The sequence below is a fragment of the Arachis ipaensis genome, chromosome B6 (genome assembly GCF_059453495.1).
Source record: "Arachis ipaensis isolate K30076 ecotype BB chromosome B6, ASM5945349v1, whole genome shotgun sequence".
NCBI classification, from domain to species: Eukaryota; Viridiplantae; Streptophyta; class Magnoliopsida; order Fabales; family Fabaceae; genus Arachis; species Arachis ipaensis.
Genome location: NC_142441.1, coordinates 5,735,724 through 5,752,100, shown reverse-complemented (window position 1 = coordinate 5,752,100; position 16,377 = coordinate 5,735,724). Strand labels below are relative to the sequence as shown.

The 16,377-nt window shown below is 35.9% G+C and overlaps 3 protein-coding genes across 5 annotated transcripts; 2 read left to right on the top strand and 1 right to left on the bottom strand.

Annotated features, from left to right (window-relative positions):
• Nucleotides 1-969: 969 nt before the first annotated feature.
• Nucleotides 970-2,864, top strand: ERD15 (dehydration-induced protein (ERD15)). 2 transcript variants are annotated; one of them, XM_016349574.3, is made up of 3 exons: nucleotides 970-1,222; nucleotides 1,904-2,269; nucleotides 2,539-2,864. In XM_016349574.3, the coding sequence occupies exons 2-3, from the start codon at nucleotides 1,960-1,962 to the stop codon at nucleotides 2,583-2,585; spliced, it is 357 nt and encodes a 118-aa protein (XP_016205060.1). In that variant the 5' UTR covers nucleotides 970-1,222; nucleotides 1,904-1,959; the 3' UTR covers nucleotides 2,586-2,864. The 2 variants fall into 2 exon arrangements, with proteins under 2 accessions (XP_016205060.1, XP_016205059.1); XM_016349573.3 differs by having other exon boundaries at nucleotides 1,083-1,222; nucleotides 2,521-2,864.
• A 190-nt stretch (nucleotides 2,865-3,054) lies between these two features.
• On the bottom strand, nucleotides 3,055-7,870 carry BPG2 (P-loop containing nucleoside triphosphate hydrolases superfamily protein). 2 transcript variants are annotated; one of them, XM_088492243.1, is made up of 5 exons: nucleotides 7,631-7,870; nucleotides 6,361-6,519; nucleotides 4,929-6,260; nucleotides 4,505-4,668; nucleotides 3,055-3,834 (listed from the first exon to the last, which is right to left on the bottom strand). In XM_088492243.1, the coding sequence occupies exons 2-5, from the start codon at nucleotides 6,470-6,472 to the stop codon at nucleotides 3,472-3,474; spliced, it is 1,971 nt and encodes a 656-aa protein (XP_088348369.1). In that variant the 5' UTR covers nucleotides 6,473-6,519; nucleotides 7,631-7,870; the 3' UTR covers nucleotides 3,055-3,471. The 2 variants fall into 2 exon arrangements, with proteins under 2 accessions (XP_088348369.1, XP_088348368.1); XM_088492242.1 differs by having other exon boundaries at nucleotides 4,505-4,672; nucleotides 4,933-6,260; nucleotides 7,631-7,763.
• Nucleotides 7,871-8,524: 654 nt separating this feature from the next.
• LOC107645523 (N-acetyltransferase) lies at nucleotides 8,525-14,552 on the top strand. Its single transcript, XM_016349570.3, has 14 exons — nucleotides 8,525-8,610; nucleotides 8,693-8,794; nucleotides 8,885-8,947; nucleotides 9,162-9,223; nucleotides 9,301-9,398; nucleotides 9,605-9,656; nucleotides 10,138-10,230; nucleotides 10,634-10,744; nucleotides 11,092-11,446; nucleotides 11,571-12,019; nucleotides 12,463-12,572; nucleotides 13,313-13,371; nucleotides 13,470-13,657; nucleotides 14,080-14,552. Exons 1-14 carry the CDS (start codon nucleotides 8,538-8,540, stop codon nucleotides 14,266-14,268), a joined length of 2,004 nt encoding a protein of 667 aa, XP_016205056.1. The 5' UTR covers nucleotides 8,525-8,537; the 3' UTR covers nucleotides 14,269-14,552.
• The last annotated feature ends 1,825 nt before the right edge of the window (nucleotides 14,553-16,377 follow it).

Genomic DNA, 16,377 nt, shown 5'->3' with positions numbered 1-16,377 from the left:
GCTAGGAGTTTCGTCTCCGATTGTGAGTATCATTAGTTTTGGCTTGTTGAGGATGAAGAGAGTGAGAGTGAGAGGGATGAGTCCAACGAAGGAGAAAAGAAATGAAGGAGCCTCACACCCCACGATGGGTGACACCTGTCATCAAAGGTGACAAATCTAAGACTCAGATTTGCGGAATGTTTCTACCATTTGATTTCGTTAGATTCAACCCTGTTCGTGCGGTTAATCAAACAACAAATCCGAAGTTTAGATTTATAAACTTGAATTTGCTCGTCTGATCTCGATGAATTCAAATCTGATTGTTCGATTTTCGCGTGCGTGTCCCGGTTGCAAGCAAATCTAAGGGTTCAAATTTAAGCGGAAACTGGCCATTCGATTTTGTGGTTTTTTAAATTTGACCCTCCAATTTATTTACCGTTATCTTTCACATCCAGAAATAACACATTCAACTCCAATATCTATAAAAAAAATAATTATTATTAATCCAATATAAAAATTAAAAAACATAAATTTAAGTCACCATTCATCAATGCAGCTCAAACAAAATTTTATATTCAATCTCTATATATCTTTAATTATTCAAAAATCAAAAGTATTAGTGTATTACCATATGACATCATATGAAAATACCATTTCACCCACCTTGAGTTGTCACCCTCGTTTTGTGCTAATAATTAACCCCTTAAGCGGTTATTTATTGCTCTAATTTAGCCAATGTTATGTGTATTATACTATTATTATAGATAGAGAACAATATTTTTTTTCTAGAATACTACTACTTAGTAGATTTCCCATAATTTATTCCCTTAACAAAACCCAAAATTTTCTATGGCTGAGGCAAAAAAAAAAACTGTATTATCCACAATTAAATAACAAGAACCATAGAAAAAAAAAACAACAAAAACGAGGAAAATAGTTAGGATAACGAAAACAAGCATTATATAAGAGATCAAGGGGTCAACAATAGCCAACACCATTACGCGGCACCGTTGACCGTTGACCACCCCCTCTATCTGTCTCTCTCTCACCGTTGCGTCCGAACCAAGACGCAACACTAATACGGTGCTTTCGCCGAACCTAAACGGTGGGACCCACTCCGTACCCGAACCAAGACAGGCTCGGATTTCTCTCTTTATAAATACTGCGGATTTGCGATTTTCTTGACGCGTCAACTTGTCTGTCAATCGTCGTCGTCGGTAACCAATTTCTCGTAGCTGGAGAGGTAATTGCTCGTTCCTAATTTTCTCTCTCCGATCTGTATGCCGTTCGAAGGAATTGTTATCGTGAATTGAGAATTTCGTTTTTCCTTTTTGGCTTGTATGTTTGCTTTTGGTGTTTGGTTGTGAGGAAATTGAAGGAAAATAATGGAAATTTTTGAGTGATCGGGTTGAGATTGACGATTTTGTGGGACCATTTCGTCGATTCGTGCTTGGAAACTAAAGGATTTTGGTCCATCCGTCTTTGAATTCAAAGGATCCACAATTTTCACGAGTCAGCGCTTTTTCATTTGGATATAGAAAATTTTTCGATGGAGCGATTTGACCGATTTTTACTTTAAAGGAGTCAAAGGAGATGGTTTTGAATTTTGATCTGAGATCTGAAGTTTTTTTTTTTTTTTTTAAATTTATTTTTTTAGTCTTATTCATAGTGGACTAAATTAAAATTACCATACGATGACATAACAAATTTAAAAATAGACACGAATTTTTCACGTAAATGATGAATCATGACTTATATGCTTACTGTATTATGATATCTGGCGAGCAATTACTTGTAGCTATGGGCTTTAGAAGATGAAACCTTCATGTTTATTCTTGGTACTTGGAAGTTTGTGTTTGAAATTTCTGATTGTGATATATCATTGTTGATTCACTTTTAACACGGCTGATGATTTGTACTGCAGATAATTCTAACTAGAATCGGACTGAAAAATAAAAAAGGAACAAAAATCAGATCAAGATGGCATTAGTCTCTGGAGGAAGATCAACACTGAACCCGAATGCCCCTCTTTACATTCCAGCTGCCTTCCGGCAGGTGGAGGATTTCTCGCCGGAGTGGTGGCAGCTGGTGACAACACTGACGTGGTACCATGAGTACTGGCTAAGCCAGCAACAGGTTGAAGGGGGCTTCTATGCTGCTGAGGATGATGGATTTGATCAAGATGGCAATGATGTTGTTGATTTGCTGCCTGATATATTTGATCTTGATGCCGGTGAAGATCTTTCCGTGATGGAAGCTCAGCTTGAAGAGTTCATTCGATTATCTGAAGGTAAAGAATACATTAGGATTATCTCAATCAAACAATTTAAAATAGCTGAAAAAGAGCCCTGTATTATTTGGATCAATATGTTTGGTTACAATTTTTATATTTAGATATATATATTGATATAAAGAAGTACCAAACAGATTGGTATTAGGATTGAGGTCTCTTATCAAAATTTGTTGGGATCTAATTTTATTATGTGGGTATATTTAAATTGTTGTCTTCATTTCATGTATGAATTTTCATTTACTTAACAGAGTTGTTGATGATTGCAGAAGAAACTGGACACAAGACATTTGTGGAACAGAAGAGTAAAGCATAAATTGCAAGAGCTATGAAGCTTGTAAACGTAACTAAGCAAACAGGCTGAATGCCATGGCCTTAATTAGCTTGCGGTCATTTAGCTAGTGTACCCCATAATGTTTATCTCTAGCTTTTAACTTTCCAGTAACTCTTGTATAGCCAAGGTTCCGACTTTTTCTCCTCTCTCTTGTAAACAGGGAAGGAAGAAAGGTAACAAAAAAAAAGTGAAAATATGTTGTAAGAGATGTTACAAGTGTTAAAATTACAAAAATGACAAAAAGATTTTTTTCTTCTGTCAGGGTTTGTCTTCTCAAGATTTATGTACTCTTACTCGCTCTATTAATCTGTCACTTTGATTCTTTGAGATATTCTTAGAACTCTAGACTCAGTGACTCACAACTATACAGCGAAAATATATATTGATTCAAAAATATATTAATAGGTGATAGTGATGTGATGCAAGTTGTTGAATGCTCAACTCAACCAAATTTGTATATAAGAATAACTTATCATAATATTTTTTCAATTCAGTTTACATCAATAGGCCAAGAGCCCAAGAATAAATATAATCACTAAGCTCATTCTCTGTTCTCTATTGCACAATTTGAAGTAATACCTCACAAAAATGCAGATATCATCACTAGACATGTACAACGACTCATCTAACAAAACTACATAATCCACGAATGTGACACTTAAACAAGAAGCGTTGCATTTATCTCTATTTTCTGTTTATAAGTTAGAAGTGGCAGAGGGGGAGGGGGGTTCTCACACCAACTAGCTAAGAGGACAGGCACAAAAAGCTTCTAGCTGAAAACACACTATTGCCTCTGCAACACGTCAAATTCAGTCACACTTCTATTTTCACCTGAAAGCACTCTTGCAAAACAATTAAAATGTTCTGCTCAAGCTGATAGCTCTGCACCTGCCCCCACAAAATCTGTATCTTGGTCGTCAAGTTTTTCTCTTTTTTTAGCTTGAAGTCTGGTTTGGTTGCCAATAGCATCAGAGATGGCTCTTGGTAACCAAAAACCAGGTTTCTCAAGGGACCGGGCCCGGTCAAGGACCAATGGCTCTCTCAAGGTTACTTCAACACCATCAAAGGTCCACAGTTTCATGGTTGCTTCACCTTTGAGACAGAGAGAGTACCAACCTAAGCCAGCTATGGCTACGTCAACGTTGTTGACCTCCCAACTAGTTCCAGACACCTTAATTTCCCTTTCTTGCCACGTGCCTAATTCAGCAGCGTGTTCACTGCCAATGGGAGGCTGAAATAAAATGCAAAAAGAAATGAAGTTAGAGGAAACTTAGACATCATGTATCTCAAGGGAAGGAAGAATAGATTATATTGAGTAATACCCCAAATAAGTTTAATTCTTAGTCGGACACTTTAGCCCCAATAAATTTTAATTACCAAATCAATCTCCACTATGTTGTTAGTCAAATTAGTCACCTGTCAAGTTTTGCTAAAAAATTTAGACAAATAAGCTATCATTATTTAATAAGCACATAAAAGTTATTCAAAATTTTTAAAATTTTCAGATCAGTCCCTTTAAGTGAGACTCTTCTTCATCTCTAACACTCTTTTCTAACTAATCCTCTTCCAACTAATTGATTATTGTTTCCACCTATCAAGTTCCATTACCCAGGCCCGGTTCCACACTACAAAGAATATGGTAGCTTTTCATCCCGTTCCAACCAAAGGAATGTTTCCGCATTATAGAGTACATTTCTTTGACAACCGAAATCAAAATGCGCCTTTCCCTTATAATTTAAAAAGGTAAACTGAAAGTTGACATGAAAGAGCAATTAATGAAATGAAAAACATATTTGAAGCTCAGGTAAACTGCAGTTTTAGACCTTAACACTAAAATTAGTTATATAGGCATGCTTAGATTTGTGAAAAGAAAAAAAAAAAAAAAGAAAGAAAGGGCTTACCTGCAACCTGACACCAACATGATTACTCCAAACCTCTTCAGCATTTTCTACTTTTCCCATGTGAAGAGAAACATTTGGTGATGCCCAAACGGTCACATATATTGTTTCAACAGAGGCTTCAATAAGGTCAATTCTTGTCAAGCCACCAATGTGCACTGCCTGCCCTACCTATAAGTTAAAACCAGTATGTAAGATTCTAAACCACATCTGCATTTTCCAAATTTACATATTGATACCAAAGAAATTGCTATCTCGATTTATTAACTGGAGTTTCCATGGAGCAGGGGGAAAAAATCAAACCATTGTCCATTTCTGATAGCCTTTAACGGATAAACAACGTGCATAAAGCATACATATAATCTATGCAACAAAAAGAAGTTGAAGATAACTTAGAGAGCGGCAATAGCAATAAGCCATTAATAACTTGCCTTGATTCTATATGATCGAGGTCGAAGTTCCTTCCGTATCTCAACCATCTTTTGCTCTTCTCTGTTCAGTCTCATCGACATTAAATAGGGATGCAGGAGCCCTGGAGTGTCAAACATCTTAGTCTTAGCTGACAAAATTCCTCCAATTCTCAAGATCCCTAGTGTTGTCCCAGGAATCGGAGCTTCTGTGAGCTTTGTAGCTTTAGCTCCGTGTTTCTTTGAAAATGCATTGATTAGAGTAGACTTCCCCGCATTCTGAGACCCAATCACCCACACATTCCCACGAGGACCTGCCAAGTCCTTTATGAAGGACAACAGATTCCTTACACCTAAATCCTTTCGAGAACTTACAAGATAAACTGCACTTAGTTTAGGTGCTCCCGCAGCACTTGCTCGGTGTCTAACCCATCTATCTAACCTTGCAGGGGAAACCTCTGATGGAAGGAGATCAACCTTTGTAGCCACAAGAACTAGCTTTGGCAGTTTCTTACCCTTCTTCGAGTCATCTTGGATTCTTTCCAATGCCTTAAACAACGATTTTGCTGCCGTCCTAGGGAAAGAACCATCAAAATCAACACAATCCACAACCATAACAACAACAGTAGCACTGCCATTGCCAGAAGGGTTCATCAACCTAGTGGAAATCAACCTATCGAAATCAAAATCGGGTATCAAATTCTCAGCAGTCTGGTTTTTCACCTGGCCATAATTCCTCAAGGAATGACACCTAGCGCACACGGTAACCTCTTCCTTCACCTTTCGGGCCTCCCTAGCCAACTTCTTCTTCTCAGCTTTCGATACCTTCTTCTTCCTCTTCCTCTCCAGGACCTCCTCAGTGATGTTACCATACCCAACCCCCGCAGGCGCAAAGCCATTTAAATCAGCCTCATCATCCTCTTCGCCCAACAACTTAGCTTCCCACTCATCAGAATCCCAATCGAAATCATCCGGTAATACCTCAATACCTCCTCCAAGTTCATTTTCAATGCCATCCAGAGACCCCACATCATCATCATCATCATTTTCTTCTTCTTCTTCTACTCTATTAATATCATCAAACACATCATCATCCTCATCTAATAGTTCATCTTCCATTTTCACCCTCCTTTGTTGATAGTACCCAGGAAGGTTAGGGTCCTCATCTTGCATGAAGACCCCACAACCAGGGCAAATTGGTCCACGACTCTCATCCTCATCTCTCCCCTCACTCAAAAACGGGTTCCTACCCTTTTTCCTTGGCGTGTTTCTTTTTTCTGTTTGAACAGCGGAGCTTCCGTTTACCGCAAAAGCAATAAAGCAAGGAACTTTTCTAGTCCGAACACAATTATCTACACTCCAGTAAAGTATAACTACGCTTCAGCCAAATGGGCATCAAAAAGCGAAGAGCGAGAAACTAAAGCAACATGAAGTGGGATTCTAGGTTCTTACCTGTGAAATGACGCAAACTCTTGATTGGTTGATCAGGTACTCTGTTAAAGAAGGAAAACTTGCACGCACGAAAATTAGAAGGAGCTACAATTGTAGAGAAAAATATTGCCATGGCTTCCAATGCATGAAGCGAAGCAGAGAGGAACACTGGTTCGAGTTCTGCAGCAGAGGGACCGAAGAAGGAGGAAAGGATTATAACGATATGAAGAAGAGCAAAAATGTTGGGCCCAATTTGGGCTTTGGCCCATTAATGAAAAAAAGCAAAAACGTGGCTTAAGCTTCTCCGGCAACTGCAGGGGTAATATGCAAGGTTGCGAGAACCGGACCGGTCAATAAACCGGTGAAGTCACTGGTTTAATGGTTCACTGGTTCGACCGGGGTTTAACCGGTTTAATTAAATATTAAATAAAATTATTAAAAAATTTAAAATAATCTTAAGTATATAAATTTAATAATTTCTAACTTAATAAAATTTAATATTTCACATAATAAATTATCCATTACTTAATATTAGAGGTTCAAACATCAAACATCAAAGCTTATAACTAAACAAAAAATAAAACGTAAAAAAGAAATCAATTTCATGCAGCTTGACAATCACAGAAATCAACTGAGAATATTCATGAACCACCAAACAGAAGCAAAAAGTAACAATATTCTCAAAGCCACATTCTCAAAGCCACAGAAATTTTGAGATACCATTCAGTACATTATTACAAAGATTGTCAAGCTAATAGATAACAATCTAACAACTATTGGCTATTGATTACAAACACACACAGTAACAAGAAACAACTCTATAAATATTAATAAGCACACATAAACACACAGAGAAAAGAAGGATGACAAATTCCCCAGCTGCCTTCAACGCCCCAGCCTCAATTTGCTTGCAATGATCATCATTCAATCCCAAGTCACCAATAAACGCATCATAATGGAAAGCCAAAAACAGATTGAAGATTCATCAAACAGAAACCAAAATCATGTAATCCAGATAAACATGAAACAGCAACTCAAAATCATGTAATCCAAATAAACATCAAGCAGCAACCAAAATCATGTAATCCAGCATGAACAAATAGGAACAGAAACATGAACAGAAAAATCAAATTATAAACATGTTCTGAACTTCTGATGAACACAGCTAACAAAACATGAACAGATGAACACAGACTTAACAAATCATGAACAGAAAAATCAAAAAATTATAAAATCAAGCACAGAGTAGGCGACGATTAAATAGGAGCCAAGGTGGAAGGCAGAGTATTACCGGCGGCGATGGTAGAGGTGGAGAGCTCGGCGACGACAGTGGAGGTGGAGAGCTCGGCGAAGACGGTGGAGGTGGCGAGCTCCGCGACGGCGATGGAGGAGAGGAGCTCCGCGACGGCGAAGAGGGGCTGTGGGATGCGGTGGCGATGGCGGTGGGATGCGGTGGCGATGGTGGTGGCTATTAGGGTTCGTGAGAGGGTGAGAGGGTGAGAGTTGAGACTGAGATACTGAGATAGTGAGATGAGGATTGGGAATTAGCCATTAGGGATCGTGGCTTCGTGCATAGCCCTTTTCTTTTTTTTTTTTTTTTTTTTTTTTTCCTTCAAAACGACGCCGTTTTGAAGTTTAATATGCAAACCAATAAACCGTAAAAAAACCGAACGGTTCTCCCGATTTACCGGTTAACCGCCGGTTCGACCGGTTTTTTCACCGGTTTTCTACCAAACGATTTCTGACCTTACTCGGATCGGTTAAGTGACCGGTTCCCGGTTTTTCCGGTTGAACCGGCCGGTCCGATTCGGTTTTCAGAACCATGGTAATATGCAAGTACAAGGTGAGGTATTTTTTTTTTTTTTATTTTTTATTTTTTTTTGGTCAAGCGGATTGGACAGCCCCCAATCCTAGGCATTACACCCATGTTTCACACACCCATCATTGAAGACCATGGTAATATGCAAGTACAAGGTGAGGTATGAAACCATCATTGAAGACCATGGAGCTGGGAAGATGGAGTGAAAGTGAAACTGCTCACCATTGTTTGCAGATGTATCTCTTTTTGGACTAGGTTATCCGGCCCAGACAATGACAAAAAAAAAAAACATGTGATGACCAAAATGCCACCACGATTTGATTATATATAGAGGGTTTGGTCAAAACCTTGAAACCAAAACGAAGACTTAAAATAAAAAATGGCGCGAAAACAAAAACCTGGTGCTCGGGAACCAAAACCAAAACCAAAACCTTTGTCTCCAATTTCCATCGGTGAAGAACCACAACCTCTATGATTCTCATTTTGGATGCTCCATCTATAACCACGATTGTTACATTCTCATTTTTTTCACAGGTAACTGCGAGGTCACTGTTGAGGCCAAAAACTTCACATGCAAATCCGAATCAAACAGCACCGTAATCTCTCTCCCGAGAAACGGAAAGATAATAGTATCAGGTGTTTATTCATTTATTTTTCGGTTTGATTCGATTTTGCTATTGATTCATTATTTATTTAATTTTGCCATTTTTCTGCCCCTATAAACAGTGGCACAAGAAGAGTATGCGAACAATGGAAATGCTACTGGGGATTTAAATTCCGATGATAGAGGTAAGTGGTTTATGTTTCCATGTGATTGTGATGTTAATTTTTTGCATGTGGATACAATACGAATTTGTGGAAATGATTATGGGAAAATGCACAACTGCAATTACTGTAATAGTATGACGCGAATTTAAGTCATTTGAGCATTCTTTTTTGTTTTTGTCCTGGCGGAAACGAGAAGAGCTTGTTAGTGTGTCTTATTTGGTTTTTTACTGTATAGAACATGAGTTCATGCTTGTTAGTCCTAAAGATGATGCTGGGATAAGCAAATCCTACCTTCAGGTAACACCCTTGTTGCTCTGTGTGTACTCCTCACTCTGCTATAATGACTCTATATATCTCTATAAATGGGTTTGCAGGAAGTTCTAGAGATGTATAAGGCAGAGCTACCAGGAATGAATTATGCTGCTAATACTGGAAAGCAATCAAAATTTCTTGAAAGATGTGTGACCAATGGGTAATGGGTTCTTACTTCTATGATGTGCTTTCCATGGTAGTTATTGCTTTTGTTTCGGTCATGTATTTGAAATAATGGGAGCTTTTGGTTTTGGGAACAATTTTTACCATGTAAAAGTGTAGCTTAGTGTTCATGTGTACTGTGCCTAGTTGAGAGGTATGTACAGTATGATAGGGTTTTTTATTCTTGCTTGCTTGTTCATGCAGGAAATATCGAACACTACTTCTTAATTCCAGTTCTGTTGAAGATTCCGGAAAGGTAAGTTTGGTACATGGCTGTAAGTAGAGAATCATCATGAGTAACAATACTATCATTTCAATATATGAAACTACTTTAAACTGAAATAAGTAAATTATGTTCCACTATCCTAAAGGTTGAAGGACAATGCTTCTGGTCATATTTTGCATTATTATAAGTTATGCAAAGCCTGAGTCTGTTTCCTAAGGTGAAAAACTGTTGTTTTTATCCAAGACTGTTTGGCATATAATTGTATTAAAATACAAGACTAAAGAATGTATTCAGTAACCATTTCTGGAATGTTTTGGTTCTTTTAGTAGATTGAGCTTTCTAATGAAAAAGACCTAGCAATCATCAGGACATAGAAAGAACAAAAAATAAAATTCTTACCATCTAAAAAGCTGTGCTGATTGATGGAAATTAGTTGAATGTAATCTGAAAAAAAAAATATTTGTATGGCAATAGTGTAGCATATTATTGATATATTTTATGTCATTTACAGGTTATAGCTGCAATTACATATCAAATCATCCCTGCAGATACAGAATATGCAGAGATCCCACTTACAGCTGTGAGGGAAATCTACCAACGGAAGGTCTGTTCTAATATCTAGATTTCATTCTTAATTCCAGCTTTTTGCTTTTTAAGCAACATGTGATTTCTTTTGTCAGTTTTAAGAACTTTTTGTGTGTGTGCATCGAAAATATTCTGGGCATTTCTTTGATTGCAAACTTCCAATTGTGATTTTTCCATCTTTTCTGTCTTTTAATTAAGTTAAATTGATGGTGGATGCCTTTGTGAATTCATTCTCCGTAAATGTGAGTAGTACAACTTTAGAATGTACATAATCAAAACCAATATGATAATCTTTTTCACATTGATTCCTCAGAATGCCTCTTGGTAAAGTCTTATGGCATATTGTAGTTGGCTGTTTTTACATTTATGTGTGTCTTGACCACAATCATATTCTCTGTTAATTACTAGTTTATATCCTGTAGGGTTTTGGCCGTCTGTTGTTTCTGGAGCTACAGAAGAGACTTCAAAATATTGGTGTTCGTTCCATTTTCTGTTGGGGAGACAAAGAATCAGAAGGATTTTGGCTTAAACAGGTAATTTATAGATGAAATTTGTCTTGAGCAGATTGTGTAGCCTCTTTTGGTTATTTTTTCTTTCTTGTATGAATGCATCTTGTTTCATTCCTTGTCTAGAATATTTGATACATACAAACACAACTATCATTGCAAGAATTATGTTTTCATTTTTCTTTTAGCTACATACTAATGCGTTTTAGTGAAAAGAATTCATACTTGTGATGAGGTATGTCATGTTATAAGATTACTGCTCAATAATATCAAGAACATTTGTCTTCATATTTCATTAGAACTACAATTTTTCTTTCCTACTGCAAAAGATACTTCTATGGTTCTAAGTTATCTCTTTCTGACTGCAAATTCAGGGTTTTATATCAATAGCACAGGTTGATGCCAAAGGTAAAGCCCGCAGGTTTCCTGTAAAAGCTAGTATTCGCAAAGCATTATGCTTTCCTGGTGGTTCAACTCTCATGGCATGCCATCTAAGGACAGAATTCTCAGCCGATGCAGCTGACTCTATGCACTGTCTTCCTTCACCTCTCTGTCATCATTCCTTGACACCTGCCATTGCTGAAAATGAGCAGCTGAAATGTTCAGGATTGCTGCACATTGATTTGAACCTGTCTAATCATTCAACCCATATTATAGAAAGTAAAGATAAAATTCAAGCTGAAGGTTTGATGAAAGCTGGATCGTCAAGAGAATATGGCAAACTGTGTGGTAATACATTGATCTGTCTATCTCTCACACATTAGTTTTGGAAATCAAAATGAAACTAAAGAATCTTTTTATTATAATGTCTAATTCATTTCTTGCTCATTTATATCTTTCACAATATGAACAGGGTTTGACAGTCACAATCTCCAACATGGCTGCAGTGACATTTTTCCTTTTGTCAGAGCATATGAGGACAGAAATGCTACTGCTGCAGAAAATTCACAGGATGAAATTGATGATAACATGAAGCTTTGTCATCTTTTTCCAAAAGCTGCAAAAAGGGGCTGGGAATCCTCTATATCCTCATTGAAATCTAAAAGGGTGAAGGGAAGCCAGTTGGCTGACTGTCGATCAGATTCTAGCAACGGTTTTACATCAGAGGCTAATAGGCCCAATCCTTGTTTTCAAGAAGTCCCTCGCGTTGATCCTCTGAGTGCAGAAGTTTCTGAGAAATATATGGAGGATCATGTACAATTAGAAGCACCCAACGACAAGGAACTGCCGTTGGCTAAACAATCCTTTAGAATTATGTTAATGAATATTGCAGATGATACTAAGAGAACACAGCTTTCAAAGGTATGTTTATTTCACCACTTCACCAGAGCAATTTATAATTACATACTAGTGAGGAATGTGTTCATTTATACAGAGACTTAATTTGATCCTTTTGAATATATAATTGAGAAATGTTAGGGGCCCATTAAAATTTATTGTTTTTGGCCATCACTTAGTCATCAACTCAATTTTTTTAGTCTAGTTCCTTTAGTCTAGTACCTTTAGTCTAGTAATCCAACAACATATTTTATCCCATACTTTTAAACATTGATGGTTAACTGATGGTCAAAAAAATTCTGATGACACTCTAGCATTCCTCTATATAATATTATTGATTTTAAGTATTGAGACGTCTGGCAATTTAAAGAGCATTGTAATTTTTTACCCTATTAACGGGTATCAAATGCTGCAGTCATGTTTCTTTTCGGAACATAACAGCCATTAAAGATTTGTTTCACATATAGGTTATTGAAGACCTTGGTGGAACTGTTGCGTATGATGGAAGCATAATAACACATGTTGTCACAGGAAAAGTGAGGAAAACTATGAATTTCTGCACTGCTCTCTGTTCTGGGTAGGTTCAAATTTGTAATCCTAAAAAATATGCCTAGCTTCACACTGAAATTTTATGTAGTTGGAACTTGAAATACTAGTTCTTGGAATATATGTTCGGGTTTTTAAATGAATCTAGAATAATATTCCTCTCATATCGTGCAGTTGAATATCCGAATATCTGTGGCCACCAAATCTCAGTTTTATACATCTCCAAACGATCTAGTGTGCTCGTTACCAAAGTAGGATTGTGGATATTTGAAGAAAGCTCATTTTTTTTTTTCTGAAAATAATAGTTGCTTTCAAAAACAAATCCTTTTTCTTTTGGGGTTCTGTTATAGGTTCAACTTTGCTAACCAAGAGATTATCCAACAATTAACATTATAACTTTGGAGAAATGCTAAAAAGCAAAAAGCCTCCTTCGGTTCATGATATCATTGGGAAGAGAAACTAAATTCATTTATACATGTTTTTGCATTTCTTTTATCTGGCATTTCATATTGTAGATTCTCAATGTAGGGAACACTGAGTTACAGGATCTTCATTCTGTCATTCACTGTCATAGCCAAATTGTGAAAAACTCAGTGCTAGAATTGTGATCTTTTGTATTTGGGGCTTTGGACCTTGCCAGGGGAGAAGAAAATAACATTTTGAAGTTTGATTCCTATGAGTTCTGCATTTGTTAAGATGCCCTACTCTGCATTGATTATGTTGATTATTTATATTTTATAATTCGTAACAGAATATTGATAAACTATACAGGGCTTGGGTGCTCTCATCTAGTTGGTTAAAGCAAAGCTTTCGTGAAGGCAGATTCGTCGGTAAGCTGGGCAATTTTATCTTTTCTGAGTATACTTAGTAATTATTCATGACAGCTTACACACTCATTTGAGTCATTTCACCAAACAATGAAACGCAGATGAGTTGCCTCACATACTGAATGATGAGGAGTACATGCTGAAGCACAAATCTGATTTAAAAAGTGCAATCTTCCGAGCAAAAGCTAGCCCCCATTCTTTGTTTAAGGGCTATAATGTATGCATTGCAGCTCATGTTCGAACTCCTGCCGACACTCTATCTGCTATTGTCAGGTCTGCTGGTGGTAATGTAAGTATTTATATTTCGGAACGCTTAAACAGTGCTTCATTTCCCATCAATTATACACGCTGAAAGTGCTAAAATCCTAAAGCCTTTTTTTTAATAATGAAACATTTGAATACAAATATTATGCCTATCATATTTCTTACCTTTGGAGGTACTCTTATGAGTTATGACAATAAAACAAACCCCCCCCCCCCCCCCCCCCACACACACACACACACACAAACAACAAAAGACATAGTATTTGTGAATAATTTAGTCAACCTAGTTTTTGAAAACAGGAAAGCCTTTTGGACAAGTTTACTAATCTGGTTTGATCTAAAATCATTCTTTATATTAATTTTATAAAGCATGTTGCAATCTGTTTTCCTGCAACCTTATCCTCACTTGTGAAGTTGTGATCAATTTCCACTCATTTTGTTCATTAGGTTATCAATGGGCTGGAAAAAGTAAACGAGACATCAACAACAATCTTTGTGACATGCGAAGAAGATACAGAAGAAGCAATGATGGCTGCAAAGAAAGGAATCCGGACTTTCAGCAGTGAGTGGTTTATGAACTGTGTTATGAGACAGGAGCTTGACTTGCAGGCCTCCCAATTCGCGCAGTCCTTATGAGGAAGTATGTCAGCATGCCCAGTGATTATTTATCTGGTGCAGTACATATGAATTTCTCTGATAATTTAGTAATTTTGCCCCCTTCTATTCCACCATTAAAATAAGAATGTGTATCTTTTAGGGACATTGCTATGAAGCACCAAACAGGTTGAACTTGGTGCATCATGCATTCAGTTAATTTTATCAGGATAGATTCGAATCATGATAAATGTTACTCTCTCATAGTTTCAAATTTATAGCAGTGCATTATTGCATGGATCACCGGGTTAAGCTTAGGATTTTTGTGTCTTATCTATTTATGTTTGAGATTTCGACTTTTTCATGTCTATATAATATTTCTGAATATTATATTATAGGTATTGCAATAACATATGAATGATTGAGTAATATTATGCATAATAGCAGTGCACTTCTGGTTTGGTATTCCGTTTGATAAGATATATATAATCATTATTCATTAGTAGTTACTTCAGATCATCAAGGTGATGCAATAATGTAAATTTGTGTGGGGTATGAAATCAACTACGGGTTGGTGGTCAAATTAGTTCCTAAAAAATAGGTAATTTTTTAATTTTGTCATTAAAAAATTTTATTAATTAAATTAGTCTTTTAAATATTATAAATTAATTATTTTTGTTCTTCTGTCATTCAATTAATAGTTTTCGTCAACCATTAATGATATAAAACGTCAATTGACCATATATATGATACCTAACTTATTCTATTGGATTCTGAATAAATATATTTATGAAAAATTATCAATTTAGTCTATTTTTTAAATTATATAAACTTTAATCTTAATATAATCTAACACTAAATTAATAAATTTTTATAAATATATTTTTTTAATATCTAATTAAATATATTAGGTGTCATGTATGATGTGAGTTAATCATTAATTATTGATTTAAACTACTAATTAAGTGACTAAAGAACAAAAATAATTAATTTATAATTTTTAAAAGATTAATTTAATTGATCAAATCTTTTGGGGGGAGAGAGGAGGGAAGGAGTTGATGTCTATGGAAATTGGTCAATTAGAGGGCGGCTAATAGAACATGAGAATATTTTTAGAAAGGATAATATTAGGTAGATAAAAAAAAAAAAAGCTAAAACTTGTCTTATTTAGTATTAATTAATTATCACAATAATTAATGAATACTAAATAAAGTAAATTATGACTGTTTTTGACTGATTTTTTTTTGTTACCAGATATTTCCGTTTCAGAAGAGAGAAGGTTATTTCTCATTAGTCACCAACTCACCATTTGATCCATTAAATTTATAGTCTTAATGACTGGCTTTTCTAAATAGTAAATATGGTACACAAAAAAGTTTTCAAAATAGGCATGTGAAAGTTTCCAATAATACGCGTGTGGTCCATTTAGTGGGACACCATACACGAGTTGGAATTTAGTGCCCTTTAGAGGAGGCCACCTACCAAAGTACCAATTATTCCTAAAACCAACAATGAGGCCAAGGCCATGTAATAATGAAATTGTTTTCAACATTCAATTAATATATTATATTAATTAATAATTAATGATCTCTTTTATTTTCAACTTATTGATGCATTTTTTTCCAATCAAAAGCGGCAGAGAGAGGGATGAGAATCAAACATATAACTTAGGATCAAATAAGATTTATCTGACTATTAAATTGTAGATTAATATTATATATGATAAATATTTTAAAATAATATTAAATACATTTAGAATATTATCATAAATTTAGAATATTTTATTCCAGTAATAGTAATTCATATAAAGCACTTAGATTCATTTTCTTCTTATTTGAAAACATGGTGGTTAGGAAGCTTCATACAGATAGACATAATGTTAGGTTGGATGGTCAAATGGTCATAGATATAGTCTCTGCGCAAAGTTCACACGAAACCGATTGTTTCTAAAAGTAGAAGGTGGCGTATTGTCATTTTATCTTCTGCTATCTACTACTAGCAGTAAAAAAAGGAATATAATATTGTCATCGGAATATTCTCAATAATTATTAAACTAGGATTGTGGTAAAATAAACGAAATGCAGTACAGGTAAAATGCAACAGTGGCAGTTACAAGTGACAAGATTGGATTTGGATTAGCCGCAAATTTTG

Excerpts from the sequence above, each read along its gene's own strand:
- ERD15 (XM_016349573.3), top strand. The coding sequence starts at position 1,960 with ATGGCATTAGTCTCTGGAGGAAGATCAACACTGAACCCGAATGCCCCT. Across the intron at positions 2,270-2,520 it reads GTTCATTCGATTATCTGAAG|AGTTGTTGATGATTGCAGAA; the intron begins GTAAAGAATACA and ends TTTACTTAACAG.
- BPG2 (XM_088492243.1), bottom strand. The coding sequence starts at position 6,472 with ATGGCAATATTTTTCTCTACAATTGTAGCTCCTTCTAATTTTCGTGCG. Across the intron at positions 6,261-6,360 it reads GAGTTTGCGTCATTTCACAG|ATAATTGTGTTCGGACTAGA; the intron begins GTAAGAACCTAG and ends ACTGGAGTGTAG. Across the intron at positions 3,835-4,504 it reads ATGTTGGTGTCAGGTTGCAG|CCTCCCATTGGCAGTGAACA; the intron begins GTAAGCCCTTTC and ends ATTTTATTTCAG.
- LOC107645523 (XM_016349570.3), top strand. The coding sequence starts at position 8,538 with ATGGCGCGAAAACAAAAACCTGGTGCTCGGGAACCAAAACCAAAACCA. Across the intron at positions 8,795-8,884 it reads CGGAAAGATAATAGTATCAG|TGGCACAAGAAGAGTATGCG; the intron begins GTGTTTATTCAT and ends CCCTATAAACAG. Across the intron at positions 13,372-13,469 it reads TCGTGAAGGCAGATTCGTCG|ATGAGTTGCCTCACATACTG; the intron begins GTAAGCTGGGCA and ends AATGAAACGCAG.